Source organism: Phalacrocorax carbo, chromosome 7, assembly GCF_963921805.1.
Source record: "Phalacrocorax carbo chromosome 7, bPhaCar2.1, whole genome shotgun sequence".
Classification (NCBI taxonomy): domain Eukaryota; kingdom Metazoa; phylum Chordata; class Aves; order Suliformes; family Phalacrocoracidae; genus Phalacrocorax; species Phalacrocorax carbo.
This window is the reverse complement of record NC_087519.1, coordinates 51,607,507-51,631,611: the sequence shown is the minus strand read 5'-3', so window position 1 is coordinate 51,631,611 and position 24,105 is coordinate 51,607,507. Positions and strand designations below refer to the sequence as shown.

The 24,105-nt window shown below is 43.2% G+C and overlaps 1 protein-coding gene across 1 annotated transcript in view; it reads left to right on the top strand.

The window, feature by feature from the left end:
* SPATA16 (spermatogenesis associated 16) overlaps positions 1-24,105 on the top strand; it is an 81,618-nt gene that overhangs the window by 22,628 nt on the left and 34,885 nt on the right. Inside the window, exons 3-4 of the mRNA XM_064455873.1 lie at positions 3,866-3,955; positions 14,952-15,036. Coding sequence (XP_064311943.1) covers positions 3,866-3,955; positions 14,952-15,036 — 175 coding nt within the window. The remainder of the gene's footprint in view (positions 1-3,865; positions 3,956-14,951; positions 15,037-24,105) is intronic.

The following is a 24,105-nucleotide window of genomic DNA, read 5'->3' as shown; positions in this document are numbered from 1 at the left end:
GCACCTCAGAGACACGGCAATGTGATTTCTAGCAGCCAGTTTTGATGTAGCAATCCTAGTTTCTTGCCACACCTGTTTTCTTAACACCGGGCAGTAAGATGGAAACTAAAACTTGGAGAGAGAACCAGACTATGGTGTGCATCTTTGATTCGCGTACTCCAATTGCTATGATGGGGAGAGGGTTGACGCCTTCTTCCCCCCTCCTCACTGTTTGAAAAAAGATAAGAGGACAAACACTGTATTATTTTTAAGAGAAGATGTCAAGATGAAAAAATGAAAATGTCAAAAAAGAGGCTGATATACAGCATTACTTAAGGACTGTTTTGTTGAGAAAAACTGACCAAATGATTTACGAAAGGCTTTTAACAGGGCAGTCTTTGGATTACAGTGAAGATGAAAAATAAATGAAAATCTATTTCAAGTTTACTTTGCCTAGTCATTTGACAGATGGGGGCAAAACCTGGCAAGAACACAAGTTTTAATCTTCAGATGTAGTGACTTTATTTGCAGTTTGCGGATTAGAAGTTTTCTCTGTGCAAAATAAGAGCTATCCATTTTCAGGCGCTTCCTGTCGAAACTACTTTCTCTACCTGAAGCTCCCATGAGAGGAACATGACTAAAAAGACCAAAGGACCGATGCTTCTGCTCCTGGCACAAATCACCGCATACAGAGATTGTCCCGACCGTGCTGCGGCCGGTGTGCCCACCACCCTCTTCCCTTCTTAATTCTTCTCTCAAGCCTCCCCCTTGAAATACATCCCTTCTAATTAATTACTGGAGTAACCAGCCTAGCACCAAGACTGCTCATGGCCGGAGATGGATCTTGGAGCACGGACTCATTCTCAGTATGCACAGCCTGGCACATCTCTGCCTGGCCAGATGGGTCCCCCATCTGCTCTTATTTGAAGGAGAACTTCCTGAAATTAGGGTTTTCCTCTTAACCTTTGTTTGTATGATTCCTTTGCTTCCTGTTTTCGTTCAGGGTTTTTTTTTTCTTCCTCTTCACCAAAATCACCTGAAACACATCAGTCAGATTTAAAAGCCAAAAGGCTAGCTCTGCACAGTTTTAGTCCACCCCTAAACTAGCATCGCTCTGCATAAAGGCTCCTAAACTGGAGCTGCATCGGTACGGCAAAGGGCTACTTTTGGGTAGAGTAGTAATACAGCAGAAATTATTTCTAGCGTATAGGCTACAGAGCGCCTAGCAACCTCGAACCAAACTGCCAGGAGCCAAAGGTAGCTTCCCGATGTTTGCTCAAGCTGTTAGGGCATACTCTAATATTTTTCGGTATAGAATTTATAGATCAAGAGAAGCAGTTGATCTTTTTGAGACGAGTAAGAAATCAAGACGGAAAATGGAGAGCTGATATCCAATTCTTTGAAAATCTGCTACAGTTCTATATTTATTATAAGCCTATCACAGCACATCCTGCTCAAAGACTTACAGAAAAATATGTTGCTAACTACCAGGGAATTATCGATTTTTTAATTTTTTTTCCCCACATAGTGCTATTGCTTTGCTGTGGTAGAACCAATAACTTGGAGAAGGGAGGAAAAAAAAAGAAAAAGAAAAAAAATCAATATCACTTATCAACTGTTGACTACAGTTTACAGCAGCAATAATCTCCTTTAAAATAGCTTGCAGAGGTACCAGTTGTCATCTGTGTAAGGTATTACTGTTTTGGTGAAATCATTAAATGCTGATAGTATTTGATTTTTTTTTTAATGATTTCGTTTGGGTTAAATTAAGTTTTGGTGACCATCAGTATTGTCTAAACTTCAGATCAGAACCACGTTTGGCTGAGAACTGCAGTGTTCACTCCTGGCATTATCTTTTTGTTACCAAAAAGAGCGGTTCGTTCCCCACATTAAGAGCAACTAAATTTAACATCCAGCGCCTTTTTGTACATTGAATTTTAGTTCAGTATTTAGATGTTCCTCCAGCCACTGAGGTCTCCGCTTCCTCCAGTAACACCTTAAGTTACATGATATCACTTGTCACTGGTTTTCCCCCCACACCTTCTTCCCAGAGATGTAATTCCTGAAGGGTAATGCTTTGTCTCAATACAGTTTTCTGAGCTTTTTTTTTTTTTTTTAAATATTGGGCTGGGAAAGCATAGTTCTGAGATGGTTCCGAGTTCTTATACCACCTTAGGATGGTCTTCAGTGGAGCTGCATCTCCGGAGCACAGAGCAGCTCTGCTCATAGGGAATAAAGCTTTACTATGCCAGAAGAACAGAAACGTCTCTGGTTACACCTAACTTACCACTTTGGTTTGGCGCAATAGGAGAATTGTGATGCACTTTACCCCATTTCCTCCATTTTCTGCACACTAGATAGTTCACAGACCCATTTTGGCAGTCACAAACTAGATTAATTGCAGAGAAAGCTGCCTGCGTGTTCTGCAAGAGCCGTGCACAAAATACAAGTAGCAGCTAATGAAGGCACAGGAATCCAAACCAACGGCTGACCTTCGAGACGGCTTTGAGCAACACGTACGGGACATTTATTTTTACGGGAACAAACTAAGTCTAGTCCAAAATAAAAGCCCCAACTGCCCACAATATAGACATAGGGGCCTCAACATCAGCTTCTCTGACCTACCGACCCACCCCTAATATATCTAATTACTTGCAAATGTAGATGTAGGCATTCAGAGCTTTCGCCCTGCTTTTGTATGCCTTGGAGAAAGCGCCTGCAGAGAGATTCGATTCACAAGTCCACAGCATCTTGGAGACACTTTTAGGTTTTAACTTAAGTTCTTTCTGGAAGCCCCAGACATACAGTCCATGAGCGCTGAAAACATAGAAAAGGCGGCTATTGGTCTTCTAAAACGTACTGCGTGTTTCCATAGATGTGAATTTGTCGCTGGATGTTTTTAAATATATATTTATGTCTGTTTCAAGACAATGAATAAACTTCAGTAAATGATTTGGGTATGAAGAGGACTAGTTCTGAGGTAATCAGTAGACTGAAATCACAAGAGCTGTAGTATTTAATGCTACCATGATATCCAAAACTACCAGTGAGGAAACAAAAGCCAGTTTGCAAGTTTCCTCTGTAGGAGAATGTCATGTTGATCTCTCTGTTGATGTGGTAAACTACTATTAAATACTTAATACTTGTCATTACATGTATGTTGCATAAAACTTTGCATCCTAGAACAGACGCCAGCCACTTGTTGGAGATCTCACAAGCAGAACTGATTAGCTGTAGAAGGAGCTGTCACTCTTGCCCTCCCCCTGCTCACATCAGAAGGATGCTCTGCCTGACAATCTAGCTGCTTAGTTTATGCTATTTTCACCTTTCCATCTTTTTTCTGATATTGACTTAAAGCCTGTAAGTTTGTTACACCTGGAATTGCATCACTTAAAGTTAAGGGTCTAAGAAACATGCCATGGTCCACCCATATGGAACCTATCACTTGTACAGAAAGTATTTTAAAGTCTTTTAAGCTAACCTTAAGAGACATCCTAGGTGCACAGGTTTTCCAGGTAGACAGGTGAGACAACTGCCACTCACGCTCGTGGAGGTAGGGCTTAACAAGAAGTTGTCCTATATCATTTTTCTTACGTTATCTACAAGCTAAAGGCGATACAGCATATTACCACTGGAACTTTTTTCTAGAGCAATACACAACACCCTAATGAAACTACTTTTATATTATAACCTCAATAAAAATTTTAATAATGCTTGTTCACGTGTTGCAGACGTTGAGAGAGTGATCGTTCCTATTACATTTGAGATATACAGTGCTGAGTTGTATAGAATAAGCTTGTGCCTTAGTCACAGTTTGATTATTAGTAGCTTTTAATGATTTAAGAATTAGAAATCTGAATTTGTCCATCTCTCTTATCTTTTAAAGGAGCATTATTCTGAACCCAGCTTATTTCCGGAACCACCTGCGCCAAGCTGCTGTGTTTAGGTGTTTAGAGAGATACGCTGAAGCTGCAAGGTACTCTGCTGCTGGTGGCTTTCTAATGGTTTCTCTATACCTCTTTCATTCCAGCTCTCAGTAGTGAGGATCTCATCTTATATCCAGGCTTTTCCAAAAATCAGTGGGAGCTTTGCGTTGGCTTTGTGTGTGTGATCTCACGTGCAGCAGAGCTGCCATCCTCCCAGTTGGCGTAACATGAATAATCCCAATTATGTCCCTAGTTGCAGTTAGACTAATACACGTAGGAGGACTTACTCATTCTCAGGCACAGGGGTGAGCCCTGGGCAGGTCCCAGGGCTGCACTGGCACAAAAGCTACACGCACACAAGCATCTTCCACTCCTTGGTTTCCCCATAACCCTGGGCAGAAGCTCAGGGGTGGTCTGAGTGGATGGAGGAGGAGGGGGTTATAAAAGGAATTTAAAAAAAAAAAAAAAATCGAGATCTCAGGGAACACTGTGGTATGCTGCAAAATTTAGCCTCCGTGCAGCTGATGAGATTGCTGGTGTGAACGGGAACTGCTGGCAGGAAGGAAGCCTGCAAGAGGAAGCTCTGCTTGTATGCTTGCAACAGCGCTGCCAAAACCCAAAAGATTCAATAAGCAACAGAAGTTTTTAACATGCTTAAATGAAAGAAATGCAATGGTGATTTGCTACGTATCGTCGCTACTACTAATATTAGACACTTACAGAGGGCTCTTCAGCTGAAGATCACAAGGTATATCACGAAATATTTCACAAATCATTAGCTAACTAACGGCAGAACAGCCAGTGCGAATTAGGCGTGAGACTGAGAGGGTCACTTCGCTCATCATTTAAGACGGATGCTAGCGGTAGAGCTGTGAAGCTATTAAAATACCAGCAAAACAGTTTGTACAGGGAGTGGAAGAAGACTTTATCCAAGCAGAGTTGCAGAGAGGATTTGGGAAGATGAACTTCAATTTTCTGTGCTGGAATTCAGCCAAAACCTCCAGGACAAGCACTTTTCCTTCTGCACGACACACATTGAGATTATGTCAAAGCAATCTCCACTAGCTTTCACAGATTAGGACAGGGGGTAGAAGTTAGTTCCCCAAGACAAGGAAACAGTATTTCCAAATTTCTTTAGAAACACGATTTCAGATAAACCTGAAATATTTCACTTGACTGTAAACCCACCCCCACCTTTATTTTTGAAAGGCATCTCACTTTTCAAAAAAAAACAAGCTGTTTCAAACTAAGAAAAGTGAAATATTTTGTTGAAAAAAAAAAAAACCAAAACAATGAAGTGTTATGATAGTTCCCAGATATCTTTTTGTATCTCACTGATTAAAGTCTTCTTCCTAAATCTTGTTGGGGTGTTGATTCAGAGAGAAATCATTATCTACTGAATCCTCAACCGTTGAGGTCCACTGATCAGCCAGACATTTGGGAGCTGTGTAGGAGGGTATGCTGCTTCGTGACAGGTGGGGAACCCTGTCCAGGACACTGTCAAACCCAAAAATTCACTAATATCCCAGCAGGTGAAGTGACACGAGGGGAAATGCTTGGGGTGCTGGGGAGGGGGGTGAGGAAGAAGGTTTCCACTTGAAGAATTCACAGTGAAGATGTTAAAAAATAAGAATAAAAGTTTAAAACACACCCTTTCAGACATGGATCTTTCCTAAGAAGCAACAGATATAAATGCCCACGCGTGAGAAGACGGTATGAACCAAGAAGGTGCTCAGAAATACAATTTCAAAAATAAAAAGTTTGCGGCTGGTGCTGCGGCAGATAAGCAATCAGTAAGTTTACTACATCAGCAGGCAAGAGGCAACTGTGTCAGCCTTTTTTCCCTACACCGAGCAGCTTTCAGGAAACTAGATGATTTTAAATGAGATTATGTATTTTGTAAAGGAGAGGAACATTCTGACAGACTGAATCCAGAGCGGTTCCAAAAGCAGTGACTATAGCAGTATTCAGAGTTTAGCCTAGTTTAACATAGTGTTATAGCAACTGTGCAGAGCTGCTTCTGCAGATTGTGTTAAACTAAGCTCAGCACTACTACTGTCATCTCACTGGAGTCACTGGTCTTAGTCGAACCCCACTAATGCTGCCGAACATACTCTCCTTGTTACAGGCAGATTGTGGCATAGAGAGATTCAGTTGCAGTTTTGGAAATACAAACCTGGGTTTCATTAGCATAAGCCGCCATTTATTTCTGCTTGCTTTGAGCAAAAAGTCACGGTATTTCTTCTTCTGCTTTAAAGTGTCCTGAGCCTCCCCACGCCCTCACGTGATTTTTAAGTTATTGCATAGTCTATTAAATAGACCCAGAACACCGTACGGGTATGTGAACAGGAGTGGCTGGCTGTGAACATTACTGCTTGGCACAAGCAGCACAGATAATCACATTTAACTCAGCCTATCTATCAAGCCAAGATGCCCTGAGATTTTGTCTCTGAGGAGGTACCAGACCAAATTCTTCGGTTCAGAGAAAGTCATAGGTTAAAGTGGGGTCAACTGTAATTTAAGCATCTCTCAAGTTCCTCCGTGTGTGATTTTCACTAGTACATCCCAGTATCAGGAGAACAAGCACATGAAGCAGTCTAAATCCAGGGACATCTGAATCAATGAAAGGAGTCTGATATGCCCATATTTGCATCGCTTCTGCGTTTTGTCAGCTGCATAGTGATTCCTTCTGGACAGCGCTGCGATAGGATGCCACCACGCAGAGTGCAGCCTAAAGCCGTTTGGCATTGTAAAGCAGTCCTAGAAACACCACTGTGGGGTCACAGCATCTGCAAGTGATGAATTCCAAAGTGCTGCAACCACTTCCACTAAGATGTCAGCTAGTAAATATATTTTCTTCTCTATTGGTAGCTCTGATGTTAGGAGACTGCTCTTGACAAACACAGTAAAGATTTAAACCTCAGAAGGGAAAAAACCTATTTCAGTTGAAAGACCATCTTGGCCCTTGAACAAATGGGCATAAATGCATTATATATAAATTTAGTCTGGAAGTTTTAGGCATTATAAGGCATTTAGGCTTAGGATCAGCCTCCAACAGCAGCTGCTGAAGGTAGCCTGCCAAAGGACAGGTGGTCACCGCTGACCTAAAGACCACTTAATAACCAAAATTAAAATTTCAAGAAAGGGTCCTGGGCTCGCTTCTGTCACAGAACCGAGAAAACGGTCTTGGAGAAGGCCAAGGAGAACCCAACCTTCCTGGCAACGTAAAGGCTGCTGGCTTAGGGAAGGATGAGATAAGGACCATGTGTATGCAAGGGGACGCGCAAGTCGCAGAAGGACCTGGGAGGTCCGTGCTATCTCTACGGACAGAGCAGCCAAACCACCAGCCCGTGCTTTTAAGGACAAGAGTGCTAGAAAGGAGACACGCGCCAAGGGCGAGCCTCAGAGCTCCTGAAGGAAGGGGTACCGGAGCCTGTGCATCCTTCAAGTCCCCAAGCTGTGACCCTACAGCTGCCTGTTACGCACCCGAGGGTCTAACCAGATGAGCAATAAGGCATGACAGCAATTTTTCTTCTTTGCTCAAATAGTGCAGGCCATTGCTGACACTGAATAGCCCTGAATCAGCCATAGAGTGAAAGTTGGTAACTTACAGAAAAACATGGCCACCTATTTGCTTTGAAACTGGAGTTTTAAGTACAGAAGGGATTTTGCCCCTTTTTATCATTAAGTTGCATAGCTCTCATCTTCCTGCTAATCAAAATGCTGTGCTGATTTAACAGTGTCACTGTGTTCTGTGAAAAGCTTAAGATAGCTCTTTTATCACCAGCTAGAACACTAGTGACTTGAAATTAGTTGTATACATGTAGGGGAAAACAGACTGTCTGTCCCTCTGCCAGAACAAACAACTCATATTCATCTGACTGCATAAAGTAGGGGTAAGCAAACCTTAAGGAAGAAGAAGTTTTAGAATCTTAATAGCTGTGGTACGGCTGACTCAGCTTTCTGACATTCCCATTTTTAAAAAAAAAATACAATAATCTAGATAATCTCATCAGCTGAAAATCAAACTAAGTCTGCAGGTAGTAAACCTCAGAGTTCAGGTCTGTGTCCCCTTTTGGTCAGACCTGAAAATGTAGCACGAGAAAGCTAGGTGAATAATTTGGGTTAGTCTGTATGCCCAGTTTTGTTTTACTAAGCATACAACTGTATGCTAAGGAAAGATATATAAATAATCAAAGCTGGGGATACAAGCCCAAGGAGTCATCAGCTGACTGCCTCTTGCACACCTGCATCTGTGCTACCCGCCCTTGCATCCTGCCTGGGCTTTCTCTTGGGGAAAAAAAATTGAGGAAAGTTTATATTCTTTCCCTATCCTTTAAGAGAAATTCAGTTTAGGAAAACTGAAATAAGAAAAAAATTCATTTCTATAAAAAGAAAAAAAAAAATCTGTTGTCATAGCAATGAAACCCCCACCCATCAATGGTAGGAGAGTCCAGGGCGGGTCCCATGGTTCACCAATGCAGAGGGAGGTTTTGCGGCCAGGGAGAGTCATTTCTATGCTGTTATTTGGGGAAGCGCCGGGGGCCGGAGGCCAGCGGCTGCCCTGGGGTGGGGGCTGCAGCGCAGCGACCCACCCACACCCAGCGCCAAGCGGCGCGTTGGGTGTCCCCTGCCGCGGGGGCTGGCGGCACCACGAAGCTCTCGTGGGGCCTCGGCCACCCCAGGGAGGCTTCGTGAAGGTGGTTTGGTGGTCAGGGCGGCTCTGGTGGGAAGCAGAGCCACCAGCTCCACCAGTAAGCATATTCCATGAGGAGGACACGTTGTCCAGGACTAGGAAAGAAAATGGATCTATTTTTCCCAAGCACAGGAAGGGATCTGAGAGCTTCTGCTGGTTTTGTGACCCCCGTCCTCCCCGGAGTAACGCTACGGAAGGAACGCTTCATAAATTGGATCTAGGAAAGCAGCTCTGACAAGTGCTGGGATCAGTCAAAGCCCAAAGGAAAGTCCACACAGCCTATTATTTAATTTGACACCGACATACGATGTTAGTCCGTGTCTAAAATTACCAGCCGTTATTTCTGCTCCGCACACATTATTCTTTATCGCTTGAGCTTGCCCAAGTGTCAGACAACAGCTCGCTCAGACAGGGTCACATCAGAGGCAAGAGGCAGCCCTCAACACTAGTTTTTCCCACACCCTCTGCCAAAAGTAGATCCAAACAGTGACAATACGACGCGTGTCCCTAACCCAGGTAACAAAGCACTACGAGAGAGCTGAGCAGGCACCAGCTAGAGGCCAGAGCAAGCACGGACCACATCCCTCTGAAAGTTTCATTGCATCTCTGTTACAAGCAGTCCATCCCAGCTACCCCACCGCTTCTCCAAACAGCTCGACTGTGAAGCTAACACAGGCACCGGGGCCTCCTGGGATCCGTACAGCGCATCCCTGCTGACCGCCGCTTGTTTTGTACCGGGTCACGGAGAGCCCAAGGCCTTGCCAGGCTTAGCAACCTGTTTTCTCGAGCATCCCTTGTCATTTTAAAAGGCCTCTCCTTTCCCCGTGCACACCTCCGCTCACGTTTGTAACGCAGTCTCCGTGTACTTACACACAGTTGCCATTAAATGGGAACTATTTGTTATCACTGCACAGCAATCTCAGTACAACGCAGAAGGGCGTTACCTGCGTGCAACCATGGGACAGAAAATAATAAATATAATAGATGTATTCCAAATAGAGGTGCCATTTGCCTTGCAGGAAACATTTCTGCTTTCTAACAATGGGCTAATGACCCAGAAACTTCAGCAAAGACAGCAAACGTACCCCATTACCAAGGGTTTGGCAGAAGAGTTTTATAGCACATTCCCAGGGCAGTTGAGATTCACTGGTGAAATGTTTAAAATGAAGTTTTAGCCAGTCCTCTGCAAGAATGAGTAACTTCAAGGTGTTATGCATAGATAACATCACTTTTTGCCCCATTTTGGGGCTAGTCTACATACAGGTAAATCCTGACATCAGTAATGTGTCAATTACTAACGTCAATGTCCTGTTCAATATTCTGGAGTTCTGTTTATCTCTTATCATCTAGTGATTTCCAAGTGTCTCTGTAACATCAACAATGAGCTTACATTTATTTAAGATACATGGAGATGTTTAAAAATTAACTGTCAGTATTTTGTTCACTTTTCAAATAGGGTAATTGCATTAAAATAACTACCTCCTACTTTTTCCTGATATAAACATCATTTTCCTTTTCTAATCTCAGCAGAAAATAAGAAAGATCATCCAGGAGAGAGCAGTAGTTTATTTTACATCTTGTCTCCCTGACTCACTACTATTGTGTCAGAGATCTCAAATACCCAGGTGCCTGCATCAGAAACATGAAAGTTCCTGTTAAACTTAAAAATAAAAGAAGACAACAGCAGTACACCTACCCTTTCCGAGCAGCAGGTCTGCACAGGCTAACATCACGTGGCAATGGCCAAGGCCTTCTATTAGTACCACTTAGTGCAGATCCAGGTGAGATCACTTGAAGTAGGGAGCACAGGTAATTTTCTGCCACTTATCAGCCTCCTGATCTTAGGAGCAATTGGGGCTGAATAGCATAGAAGAGTGAAAGTTACTCTGATGTGCATAGGCTGTGATTATTCCTGAGGCTTTCCCACCTGCAGAGAAATCCTCCTCTCCCCTTCAGGGCTTCCTTCCCTTCTGTGCAGCTCAAGGGGAGCAGTCAAGGCCGAAGGAGCCGACCTCGAGTCTTGCCCCCTCATTTTTTCCAGTGTTTCCAGTGTTAAATGAACACACAAGCGTTTAGCACCAGTGCTACTTTGTTCTTTTCTCTGGCAATGCAACGCTTTGTTTCATTCCAGAAAACTCCACATATTTCTTTTACCCATACCATCCATTTTCTTGTCACAGACTCGCGCGGCTGCTGCGAGGGATTTGGCTGCACGCTGGCTGTTAGTGTCAGCAGCTGTCATGCAGCAAAAGCTACCTTTGACTCCTTTATTACAAGTCCTATGCATTACTGGAGATGGGCTGAGGGAGACAGTTTAGATCTGTGGTGCGCACTTTGCTTGCACGTACAGGAATATATCTTATTGTTCTGCACCACCAAGTGGCCAGAATGAGCAGATATTGCACGACACCTTTGGATCCAGGCTTACTACATTAACACAGATGGGTTTGGTTATGTTATGGCAGTTCATACTGGCCTGAACTAGCAACTGTTAAATAAACCATTTCAATATAAAGCCTCATGTTTTGAAAGAAGGAAGTGGCACGTTTTCTCCGGCATCCTCTAAGGTGTTCCTGAAGGTGCATTGTCAGGACCGCTTCAGCTCTCGTACCAAATGGAGCTCTTTGGTGGGCTAACACCTGAAACTCAGGCATGTTTTAAGTATTTCAAATTCGTAACTCAAAATTGGCAGATGGTTCCGTAAATATGAGGCTAATATTTCTGTATATCGCGTGAAGTGGTTGTGTCAGGAGTTGGAAGAGAGCGGACGCCTCTTCGTTCTGTACCATTAGAGCTTAATCCCAATATCTTTAAAAACTGTAAAAATAAAACATGGCCTTTCATCCAGAAAAAAATGTATGACGTGGTTCAATGGAAGCTATTTCTCCATCCTTTTGTAGCCTACGTTCCTTGTGCTCAGGAAGGTTCAAAGTTGAACTCTTAAGTTGCCACTCTAGAGGTACAAATCAGAGCGAGGTCTGTTGCTGGCCAACATCACTCGTCCAGAATCTCCACAGTACGTAACACCTGATCCCAATTGACCGGTACTAAAACCTCTTCCATCCAGCTCTTCACAAGCTCCCATTTCCTAAGGACCCGTGATTGCAGGAGATGGGAAGAAGGACCTACTCTGGCCCTTACATACTGCTAAAATGCTAATATGATTTTGTTTATACTATCCTAAGACATATATAGTGTATATTTAAAGTACTAATCTGATATACGTCATACATCAGCCATGTTGATAACACGACAGGAGAAAAAGATATTAGTGAGTTTGGTCACTGGTTGAGGATCTTAAATAATAATTTCATGAAGAGTATAGATAATATTTAACTTAAGACTCATTTCAGAATGTCTCATGCGCTCATAAGTCTCTTACAGAGAGTCTTTGTTAGCTGGATTTTTATGGGCCACAGGGACAGGTGCTCAGTGCGAGTCAGGAACCCGGCTCAGTGCTTTATGCCTTCATGTATTTCAATGGGAACCAGACTTTCAACCTGCCTAAATAGCTCCATCAATTCTTTGGTTTCTAAGCGTTTGCGTCCCTAAATATTTTCAGTTCCCAGCCCTGTAACCGTATTCAGATAGCGTCATTTCACCTGTGTCCCTGTGTCTGGAAATCCGTAGTTCCCTATTGCATGTGTCCCTTTGCCTCTGTGAATTGAGCCTGGGAGGCCTTCAAAGAAAACTCTTTGACTCGGGCACCTTTGGGGTTGGACATAGGCCACCCACAAAAAGCCTTAATGCTTGTGCTTCTTTTGAAAGCGGAATTTTTTAAGTCCCTTGTAAGCCCCGAGTTCACCGTAGCAAGCGTCGGTCCTGACCTGTGTGCGCTCCCTGATGGCCGAGGAACTGAGAAGTAAAATTGGGATGGAGGCACTCGAAAGGCTTGGAGGGGGTTTATGCATGTGCTTCACCATTTCTGATGTAACGCACGGCAGTACGGGAGAAATCTAACAGGGATAAAAGCAGATGTTGAAAAACAGAACGCGAATGCTTGAAATGAAATATAAGTGTGCTTCTTATTATTTAAATAAGAACAAATTAAGAAGGAAGAATAAAGAGGAAAGGCATTTCTCTGGAGTGCAGCGATGCCTGGAGACCTCTGCCAGGATCAGAGCGACATTGTGCTGAGCGCGCTGTGAAGAATTAGCAAAAAATTGCACCAGGAGGACTCGCACGCCAAATAGGTAAATCAGTCAAATATGATCATCTGCTGATGCTGAGAAACAGAGAAAGATGAAGCGACTCGTCTGAGAATCGATTCCAGATTTGTCCGGGGCTCTGCGCGCATCTCCACCTTTGGGAGCAGTGCCACGCTGGGAGAAAAAAGCTTTGCATATCACCGAGGAGTGGGAGGTCACAAATAGGACGTCGTGTCGTGCGGGACGGATGGGACGGATCCTCGCTTTGCCAGCCCACGGCCTGCGGCAGGGATGGCAGATCTCGCTGCGGGGGTCTGTGTACCCGGCTGATGGCGTTCGACCCGCGGCAGCGCTCCCGCGGTGGCAGGCAGCAACAGGGTGGTGCTCAGGGCCTAGGATTTGCCGGTTTTAGTCTTTGAAATGACAGCAGTTGGGGGGGCACTATATCTATGGGAGCCCAAACTGTAGATGACCGCTTGCAAAAGTCCTTTGACTCCAAAATACATGTGGCTTTAGTGCTTGAGAATTGCTCTAAATCTAGATTGAAAGGCCCTTCTTTCTGAGGAGGTGGCGGCAGGAGGCCACCACCACTCGCGTACGCGGCTAGGCTCGCAGTACCAGCTGCTGCCGTCATCACGGGAGCTGGAAGCTTCGTAGACCACCTCTAATAGACCAAAGATACAGAATAACGTGACAGGTTTGCCTTCCCCCATTTTTGTGCCGCATGCTTATCGCCCTTTTACGCCTCAGGACACACCTTTGCCCGAACCATGGCCAGCCCTGGGTGAAGCAGGCAGTGCTGGATGCTCCGCTCCCCTCCTCTGTTCCGTCCATAGGATACATATGTCATTCCTGAGATTAAACCTTGGCACCATTTGGAGTCAACGAGAGTTTTGCCAATGATTTTCAGGGCAATGAGGATTTCATCCTTTGTTCATCCTGTGCCGGCCGGGCTAACGATGTTCAATTAGAAACTGCTCTTTGTTCTAGCGCAGTCAACAGGATTTTTGCCAATGATTTGAATGAGCATTGGGTAAAGCTTGTAGCTAAATCCAGTCCTTATGCAGAAATCCATGGATCCTACTGAATTGCTTTTCTCCCAGTGAAATTAATGGGAGCTGTATGAGACCATCTAAAGGAAGATTTAGTTCTTGTTTGTAACAATATGTTACCCCCTGATACTGGGCCTGCTTTGTAACGTTTGTTGTTAAATCCGTGTATTTTTGGTTATATCTCATTAAGAACATAATACAGCCTTGGAAAGTACATTCTGAAAGGGTATTACAACAGGATTGGGATTACTGTTTGTGAGACACTTTTAACTAGGAGGAAATTTCAAATTCAATTTACAGTAATGTCAAAGCACAATTAATATATAGGCGATGATAAGAGGAACATGCAGAAGTACACGTTGATAGCACTACATCAACAAATAAACTTTTGGTGCTAGTAATTAGGTACACAAGATTATTATATGTTTAATTGACTAAAGTGACAATTTGGAATTACATCTAGTCACATTTAATTGGATTTGGAATCTCTAGAGGAAGGGAAACGGAGAGCAGTGTGGAGAGGCAGCCATAAAAACAAACTGATTTTCTAAAGTCTGCTAAGACTCTGCATTAATATCCATTGCACAATAGTTTTTTAATATCCCCCAGCCTAGAAAGAGCAATGCAATGATTGTCACAGGCAGTGGGTGTACTCAATTAGGTAGCAAGATAGCTGATTACATTTGGTTTGGGTGGTTTTCTTTTAAGATATAGTTTAATCAAGGGTGAACTACGTCTGAGTCTGCCACAGACAAGTGATATTCTCAGACTGCCAAGCTATACGGTGTTATACGTGTTGATGCTGTCTTAGAAGAAATGTACTTACTTATAAGATATTTTACCCACAAATAATTTAAAGCAAAAAAAAAAAGCCAGACTAAAATATTGTATAGCAGCCATTAAATATTTTCTCAGATTAAAATATGGAAAAGCTATTAAAAGGAAACATAGGGTTGTTTGCTTGCAGATAGTTCAACTGGCTAAAAACTATTTACTAATGCTTGTCTTAAAGTTGGACAAAAGGCTGAGAGTTATGCGTAATCTTTTGATACAAACCTCATGTTACACTCTATTAATATTACCTCCTTTAAATAACGCTATGCACATCCTTCTCACCCTGCACACTCATTTATTCTGCTTTTGTCATCAGGAGCGCCATGATTGCTGACTATATGTACTGGCTGACAGGAGGCACTGAGCAGCATATAAGCAAGCTCATCAAACTGTATTGGCAGGTAAAAATTGATAGCCCAACGAGGAAGGAGGTGCCCATCTCACTATTAAGACCAAAATGAAGGATTACTACTTAAAAGACTGCCGACAAAGGTAGCTCTTGGGCATATCAATCAACAGGACTCTATATAGTGCTACCGTATTTATAATGAAGTAGATTTTCTTGGCCTAATTTTAAGGGCAAAATTCAAGGTTGTTAACCCTTGGCTCATACTTCAATTTTATGGACTGCTATAAAATTTAATTCTGGATACTGTATAGTCCCTTAAGCTATTTTTTGTGAAGTCTTCCTACCTTAGTGACACTTTCCTTTTGCAATTTGCATGGTACTAATCCTCTGACACCTTTCCAAACCCTTCAACCGGAAGGGGAGGAAAAAATGACTGTAACAAATGGTCTCAGAGGAACCTAAAGTGCTCTGTGAAGGATGGCTGGGTAAAGCCCTGGTCTACAAAGATTACTTGTGTGGGGAGTAGACCATTGACTTCAATGAGACTTGTCTCTCAAGTGATACTTATTGGAGAGGTCTGTTCAGCCACATCAGCACATATTTAAGTTTAAGGGTTCCCCCTTCTGCTCTGAGGAAAGATGGCACACACTTGGAGGTGAATGGGTGCTGGGTCCTTTGCTGGGAGAGGATTATTGCTGCAGGATCTTATCACAGCCCGTGGTGTCCCAGCCTTCACAGCCCCGGTATCAATGCAACCAACATGCAACTCAGAGGGGCTGTAGCGTTTGGGCCTCAGGTGGTGGGATACCCTTCTGCCTCCCAGAGTAGACCTGGCCCTCAGGCCCTCCTTGTCCATACAAGGAATTTAATGACACTAGGAACAGCATATATCCGTTGCGATAAAATTTCAGAGCCCGATTCTGATCCCGTTTATTTGGGGTGTGTTCTGTGAGAACATCTGCGACACCTGTACTTTATGTGAAGCGGTGCAAAATAGGTCTGACATAAGCCAGAGTAATAACGATCAGAATCTGGTCTTCTACCTTCATTCACATGGTAAATTCTTCCTTTTTAAAACTATTATTAGTTGCATTCTTTTTGGTAAAATGGAATAAATCTCAGTCCTGGGAGCTGCAGAATTTCAGTACTGCTGTGAGTGCAAAGTGCATCTCATTCAGAGAATTACCCACTGGGCTAGTGTTTGCAGTGCCTGTGAACTTTCTCATACGCGTTCCAACAGAGAATTTCTTCTGTACAGAACAGTTTGATTTTTTTTCCCCACTGGGTCAGACTCGTTTAAAATCTTGAGTTCACAAACAGGTTTTATGAAGGGGTCATTTCTTCGAATGAAATGGCTTTTTTTTTCCTCTTAACACTGGTATCCATTGACTTCACTTCTTGATGTCATGGGCATGAAGCTTCAAAGAATAAACCTTTAAAGGAGGAGCTGTCATAGCTGTCCTCTCTCCCAGGGGTTCAGACTGTCCTGCTATGTAACAGGGCCGAAAAAGTGGCATGAAGGACAAGATTCATCACAATGCCTTCTCATGGAGTCTAAATCAGAAGCTGTGGTTGGGCTAAGGTGGGAATGAACCAGACCAGAAGTGGGGCTACTGAATCGCTTCCAGCCATTAGCACCATCACACAATATTAGCTTCCTCATACAAAGCGATTTTGGCTGTGGTAAGACACTGGTTCATCTCTGCTTCAGTCGAGAGCTCGCAGCTCACTTCTCTTCCTGACGGAGAGTTCACACGGGCCTCCCTGGACCCCCGTGGTACCAAGAGGCACCACCACGCTGTTTGTGCCCCAGTCCCACTCCTTCTCTGCCTTTTGCCTGAACCTGAGCTGCTGTCATCTTCGTCTGCAGAAGCTTTGAAATGTCAGTAGAGATCTAACCATTTGTTTGATCCCCCACCGTGCTTGATTTTCACTGGGAGACAGCGATTGCTCTGCAATTTTGTGCCTTTTGTGCGTATGCCTTAGCGTGGGCTAGGCGAGGGATTCAGCGGTATCTATATGCTGACACACACGCAGCAGAGGCAGCTGGGTGCCCAGTACCACTCCCACTCAAGTTAATAGCTAGCACTTAAGAAACGCTGTTCGTGAAGATATATCCCCAGCACCAGTAACAAGCTTTTCCTTCCCGAGCTGATGAGTTCTGTGCACTCAGCATCAGGGGTGACTTCAATGTCATTAGAGCACACAGCAACAACTATGCAGTGTGATGTAGCATGTGACACTGCACTGGGACTTTCCACCACGGAGAGACCAAGCAGAGGTAACATAATCTTTTTTTATTAATATTCTCTCTATTTCACGGCGTAAAGCTGAAAATAACTTGTCACGACTATACATGCTCATGTGCCTTTGTAACCAAAGCAACAGCTATTGATGCACGCTTTTCTTGCTAACTACTCCTCTGCCCCAGAACTCGCCGGCGTTGGCTCACAACCGTGAGCAAAATTTCCTGAGGAGGAAGGGGATAGATGGTGAAGAGGACGGTTTGTTTTTCACTTTTGTGAAGACCGATTTTTAGTTTAGATATGTCACTCTTTGCTTTGATCAGTGGGTCATGGATATAAGCTGGTGTGTCATTGACTACTTTTGTTTCTTCTTTTCGTGGTTCTTTTAAACTGGAAAAGGCTTTTCCTCCTCACAGCCTGTCTTCTGCTTCTTTCGTAGCTTCAAAACCTTGTACAGACCGCTCCAGTCCCTCAGCTGACGTCTTTACTGCAAAAAATTCAGGCCCTTAATTCACATCTGCAAAGCTTTTTATTATTTATCCTACTTCTAAATCACTGGGTTTTTCTCTCTTGATCTATTCCTCATGCTCAGAGTAGTCTTTATCTTGTACATCCTTTGGTTTTCCTCTCCTGATTTTGGTTTTATGCTTTCCTTTGAACTTCTTCTACCCCAGACATCACCTGCCAGGAGTCCTCTTTCTTCAAAACTCTTCCTAAAACATCCCCAAATCACTCCCTTCTTCATTTTTACCTTTTACATATTTCTCCTTCTTCAGCAGTGATCTGTTCCATGTGCCTGTGTACCTCCCCTTAGGCACACTGCAAGGACTGTACTGTCAGATTTTTAAGGCCAGATGGACTCATATTGACAAATTATCTGACTTCCTGCATCAAAACACGGCAGAATTACATCCTTACCTTCCTGCAGCAGTGCCAAAAGAGGAAAGCAGAGACTGGTTTTGAGAAATTTATGCGGTCCCCATTTAAACAGTATAATAATAGAATATTTACCATCTAAAAGATTATTTGTTACATGGCTTTCCCCATTTACAAACTGGGATCTTACTTGTCCAGTCCAAACTTCCAGCAGTTTGTTTTATGCATTCATCTCTGAAAGCTTAAAGATCCTTTAGTACTTGTTATCTTCTCCCCATATATATACCTATGGACCATGATCAAGGCAACTTTAAATATTCTTTTTGATTAGCTTTTTGATTAGCTTTCTTTGATTATCCCCTTTAAAGTAAATCATCTATTTCTGGATCTTCTGTACAGTGATATGTAATATCTAATGCCCTGTGCTGGTTTTGAATATTAATACCCGCCTTCCATTCCACCCTTGAGATAAAGGTACAGTGCTGATGAGAGGTGAAAAAGTAATTTGCAGTGGATAATATTATTCAGTAAGTTGGGCCTTTTCCTCTGTTCAAACATTTTATTCCATAGATTGAAAGTATACATTCCAAGTTAAGATATAATCAAATGGATGGACTTTTTTTCATAACCCACTACCAAATATGCACTGGATGATTTGTGTATTGGCTGTTAGATTAAAAACAGGCGAGTTAGAGTTCATCACAATAAACAATAATGTGAAAGCTATTAAATGTATTATGGTAGATATTTGCAGAGTGGCAGCAGCAGGACAAAGTTTAAACCTACTTATTACTATAGTCAGGTAAGGTCCCTATCATTTATTGTCGGCAATGCAATTTCTCAGCTGGTGATAGCAAAACAGACAGACTTGAGATATTTCATCTCTTAGAAAGAGTCCCTCTCCCAACTGCCCAGTTTTCCTCACACCTTTGTAGACTATTTCCGCTGGTTACAAACTCTCAATATACTCTGGATGTTTCATTCCATGAGTAAAAATACAGACAGACCCACAGTACAATGTCAAAAATGCCCAACCTTGTCAAATATGAACTTTGCAAATACCTTGAAAGTCACAGCCTGAGCTCACCAATATCTGGCACAGCCACCTTAGTATAAAGTGCCTTTATTACCTAATTTATAAACATCTCAGGCTTAACTCATCAGCACACTATGAATTTAATTGCTTTTATTATTCCATCGCGAGAACCATGTGGCCTATTTTAAACTGAAGGTTCGACTCCAGCATCCATTATGCACTTATACCCAAAGTCAATCCCATCTAGCCAAAGTCCTACACTAAGTGCTGTTGCACCGGCAACATATACGTTGCAGAAGCTAACAGAGCCCCACGAAGGCATTTCAAAACTTGTAGGTTCATACCTGTACTCTTCTATAACCACCTGTACTAAAAGCCTTAATTCTTTAAGGTAGCCAATGTTTATTTGCTACCGCTCAAATGGAGACCTTTAATTTGCATTGGAGCAAACTGGGCTTTTACCTTTAGTTCCAGTTCAACCCCCGTGTTTCGGCCAAGGCTGCAGCCATCACAGAGCTGCTCTTAGCACATTGAAAATACTGGCTCTGTGACCGCTGCGCATGGAGCTCACGAGCTTGTGTTTCTGGGAATATTCCTGTCAGCTAAACACAACGTCACAGCGAAAGCTGCCAGGAGCACATGCATTGGCTGACGGGGAGGTTTGGGCATTCAGATATTTGTTTTGATTTCAAAAATCTGGGCTGTTGCAAGCACGGAGCAATACACACATCGCACAATAAAGCGCCCAGCCCCGCAAGGTGGCTGGACACCTACGGTGCAGCAGTGAATGCTGTCAGCTCCTTTAGAGCTCAGCTTTATCTCACACCTTGCGGGGTGATGATCCAAGGCAAGAAAGTGAAAAGAAATAAGCCCTTGGTAGCCAAAACCTCCTCCGCACTCCCGGCCGGTGACGAGGGCCGTCAGCAGTCCTGCACGCTCACGCTTGACCCACGTCCTGCTATGGAGCATGAGGTTTCCAAGCTGGCAACAGCAGGGATGTTTTGCAATCCTCCTAATGGAATGACTGATAGGAGCTGACAGGCAGCCTCTCTGGGCAGCCTGGCCATCGTATCACTGAGAAAATGCAGTTCTCATTAATTCTTGAGGCTATTTTTGCAGATCATGCTGTGCCACAGTTCACTGCGGAAAAGTCCCTTCTTTAATCAAATCTGGGGGAAAATCCCGCTGAGGTCAATGCCTGCTGTGTGTACAGGCAGAAGAAAGTGCCTAATGTGCCTAAGTCCATATTGTCTCAGAGGTCTGTGGAGGTTGTTGCTGCTTTAAGACTTCATTTTGAGTTTTTCTCACATCAGCAGAGAGATACCATTTCTCTTCTCCCCCTTCAGACGAACCAATAGGTAATCCTCCTCCTCCTATTTCTATGGCCGTTTTGAAGGACAACACTTGCCTTGAAGCACTGAGCTTTTCATTTTCTGGTGGAAGATTGGGATGCAATGATTCTCCTCTTCCTGCATATTAGAAGAACAAAAAGGTTTTGCCTCATAAGGAGGAAGATTGGTTCATTCGTAAGACACCGCACTGGTATCCAGACGATCTCAGTGCAGCTTCGTGGGCTTCCAATCTTCTCATTGCATCATGGCTGAAGCAACTTGTTGAAATTAATATTATTAACATTTTTTCAGGGTAGAATGGGCCTCTTCCTATGTATGCCATTTCAGGGATTCAGATCAGTCTGCCTTTGGAATACACTATTTATCAGACATAACTCAGCTGCAAAAATCAGCTTCATTCTGCTCTCAGGTACACTAGTAAGAATACGGAGTAATTGAAAACTGGATTGAGAAGGCAAATAAAATAACATAACAGAGGGTTTCTATCATGTTGATACTGATTCGGGAGTTTTTATTGCTGTTGTTATAGCTGATATTTCCATTCCAGAAACAATTCTGCATGTACAAAACCAAGGAATTTAACATTTTTCTCGTATTTTTCTTCTTTAATAATATCTACCTCCACATATTTTCTACCTACTTCTATTTTTCTGGTACCAGATCATTCATGGTAGAATAATTGTTGCTTGAATCGTACTTATATTTACATGATAAGAGAAGTTATTAGTTTAAATGCCACAATTATTAAACCTGGTGGATTAATTGTCCCTAATTTCAGGAAAGGTGCAGTTATTTAATACCAGCTGAATGTAGTAGGCAGCACATACCTTGCTGTGGCTGGTAGCTGTTGAAATCCCAATACGAAACAAAATACCATCCCAATTAGGGTTTTAACTGTTAAGAGAGGCCCATAAATCATGTCACAAAGATATTCATCGGGAGCAACTTGGCCAGCAAAGCTCCAGGCCATTTAAAAAACCCTACAGGGCAGCTCAAAAGTAACGTGCATATTTCACGAGCAGAATTTTCTGTGGGTTTTACTGGGTTGCAAAGCAGAACTTTAAGATTTACAAAAGAAACCTGAGAATTCAGCGTAGAAAACCAGCCATTTTGTGCAGTTCTCAGGCCCGTATTGTTCCCTTCGGTTGCAAAGGTTCTTAAGAAGTTACATGTTCGTTATCCTCTTCTCATTTTTTGTACACCACCTCCTTTCTTCGGGAGTTTGTGCTGTTCCCAGGATCATTACTGGTTATGTGGCTTTCCATTTGCACATCTGCTCTTGAAGAACTACAGAGGACATCACACAAAAAGAAATAAAGCCACTTTTCAGAAACATCTCTATACACAGTCAACTTGTCTTCGACTAAATTAGCAGCCATTCAGCCACACGGAGCACTTTGCTATTGCAATGACTCAGACATGGTTTTTTGCTGCCCCTTTGAACAGTGCTGTCCATTTTACAGGCTAACCACATCAGTCACCATCTCTGGCTGTCTGATTCATCTCTTCATATTTAAGTCAAGTTCCCAAAACATGCTGAGCTCAGTGTTAGGAAGGACTGACACCTCCTTCAGTTAGTTTCTGCATTTTCGTTTCTTTTTTTTTTTTTTTTTTTTGTTGTCTTTTTGGGCTGAAAGCCCTGCAAAGCGTCTCCAGCAAGTATCCCACATTTCTCCTGGGCGTATTTCCTAGCCAGGGTCACTCATGGTCTCTCAAGCACTTGCCTGTACCACGGGATAGGTGCAGCATCCAGGTGTAGGCCAGTGGCTTTGACTTTCACGTAAAGCACTCAGCGATGCTCAACCTTTAGCTCTGCCTGTCTGAGTTAAGATGTCTCTCTGAACCCAGGCTACCAAAGCTGTTCAACTGAGCACAGTTTATAATCCCTTTTCACAAAAATAAAAAAAAAACAGACCCCGCTGTTTAAACCATGACCCATTCCTGGCATAGCGGGAGCTGCGAGGAGCTGACCCAACACCCGCCGAGTGCTTGTGGTGGCGAAAGGCTTCTGCGAGCACTGGAAGGGCAGTCCTGCTGCTCAGAGCAGTCACAGTGAATTGCCTTCCTGGAATTAGGGTATTTCTCACCATGAAACTCTCTTATCCTTAAGAAAGGGGCAATATTAGAAAACTGGTTAAAATCAACATGATGTGTCTGTGCCGCCTGGTACGGGTGCACACGGTAGCTACTGATGGCAACAACCATTCGAGCGGTAACGGGCTCACCTTGTCAAAGCGCTGCATTGGGTCAGCCCTACATCTCAAATCCGTCCTGTCTCGTTGGTCTCAGCGTTGCTCTGCCATAGCTAAGGAACGCTGACATCCTTCGCATTTCGCCCCGCGCTGAGATGAGAGGCTACGATCCTCAGCTGGAACAAGGGGTACAAGAGCTGAGGAGTCCCGCGGCGCTCCCCGCGCACGTGAGCCTGGAGGACGGACTCGTGGGCAGAGAGCTTCCCCGAACTAGAACCGCACGCCCACGTTTGTGCTCAGTCCCCGCTTTCCCACCGGCCAGCGTGACGGACAGGGAGTTTCAAGAGCAGCCTCCAGCCTTTTCCTTACTCTGCATTCTGGGGTTTTGTCTTTAATGAATAGTGATCTCTTTGGAAGGATATAAAACATGGATTTCTTTTCCCCAAAAACATAAAGAGATACTTATCGGAGAACCAAACAGACCTTGAAGCCGAAGGTAACCCATCTGCAATACCTCTGCCTCTGCCTTTCAGAAGTCCAGCAGAATACACGGATCTATCACCACGGCGCTCTGCAAATCCGCTTTCAAAACACACTGCATACAAAATAACTCACAGAGACTTAAACACGCTAATAACTTAAGAACCTAAATAAGCTGATATTTGATGTGACCTACATTAATGGGGAGGCATTACATGGCAGATAAGCAGAAAGTTCTCATCTATTGTATAATACATGATTTATTCATACCACAAACATATTGAGAAAAGGATATGCTCTGGCATTCTGTCTACTTATTTTTCCCGCAGGAAAATAAAAAAAAAAAATAAAAATGATGTAAGAAGATCATGCTGGCGAGAAGATATTCATATCACAACAGCAACAGACTTAGTGGTAGGGCTGCCAGATACTTCTTTATGGTTGGAAAGATATAGAGAAAAGCACATAGGTTGCACCACAGTGCACCTATAACTCTCACTACCCGCCTAAGAGTGGAAGCAGTTCGTAGAAGAGGCTAATGGCTTTACCCTGACTGATGTCATTGCATTAATAAAAATCATCAATAAAAACATCAACTCCTGCTGTACTGTAAATGAGACGGTGGCTGAGTGTGCACTGCAGCTGCAAGATAAGGCACTAGAAAGATATCTAAATTTTTGGCTAATTCTAGATGTCAAGATAATTGGATTTTCCAAATTAAACCTTTCTGTAGTTAAAGAGGATTAAGGTTAGGGACTGTAGCAGAGAAAGCCACTGTCACTGTTATGAAGAATTTTTTGCTACAGTGCCATCTTTCTTCTTCTATGTCTAGAACAGACATAGAGCAGGCAAAATGGCAAGAGCTTCATAAAAATATTGAAGTAGTTATATCATTTGCCAATCAAAAGTTGGCACAAGAAAGCTTTGTTTCCTGTGCAT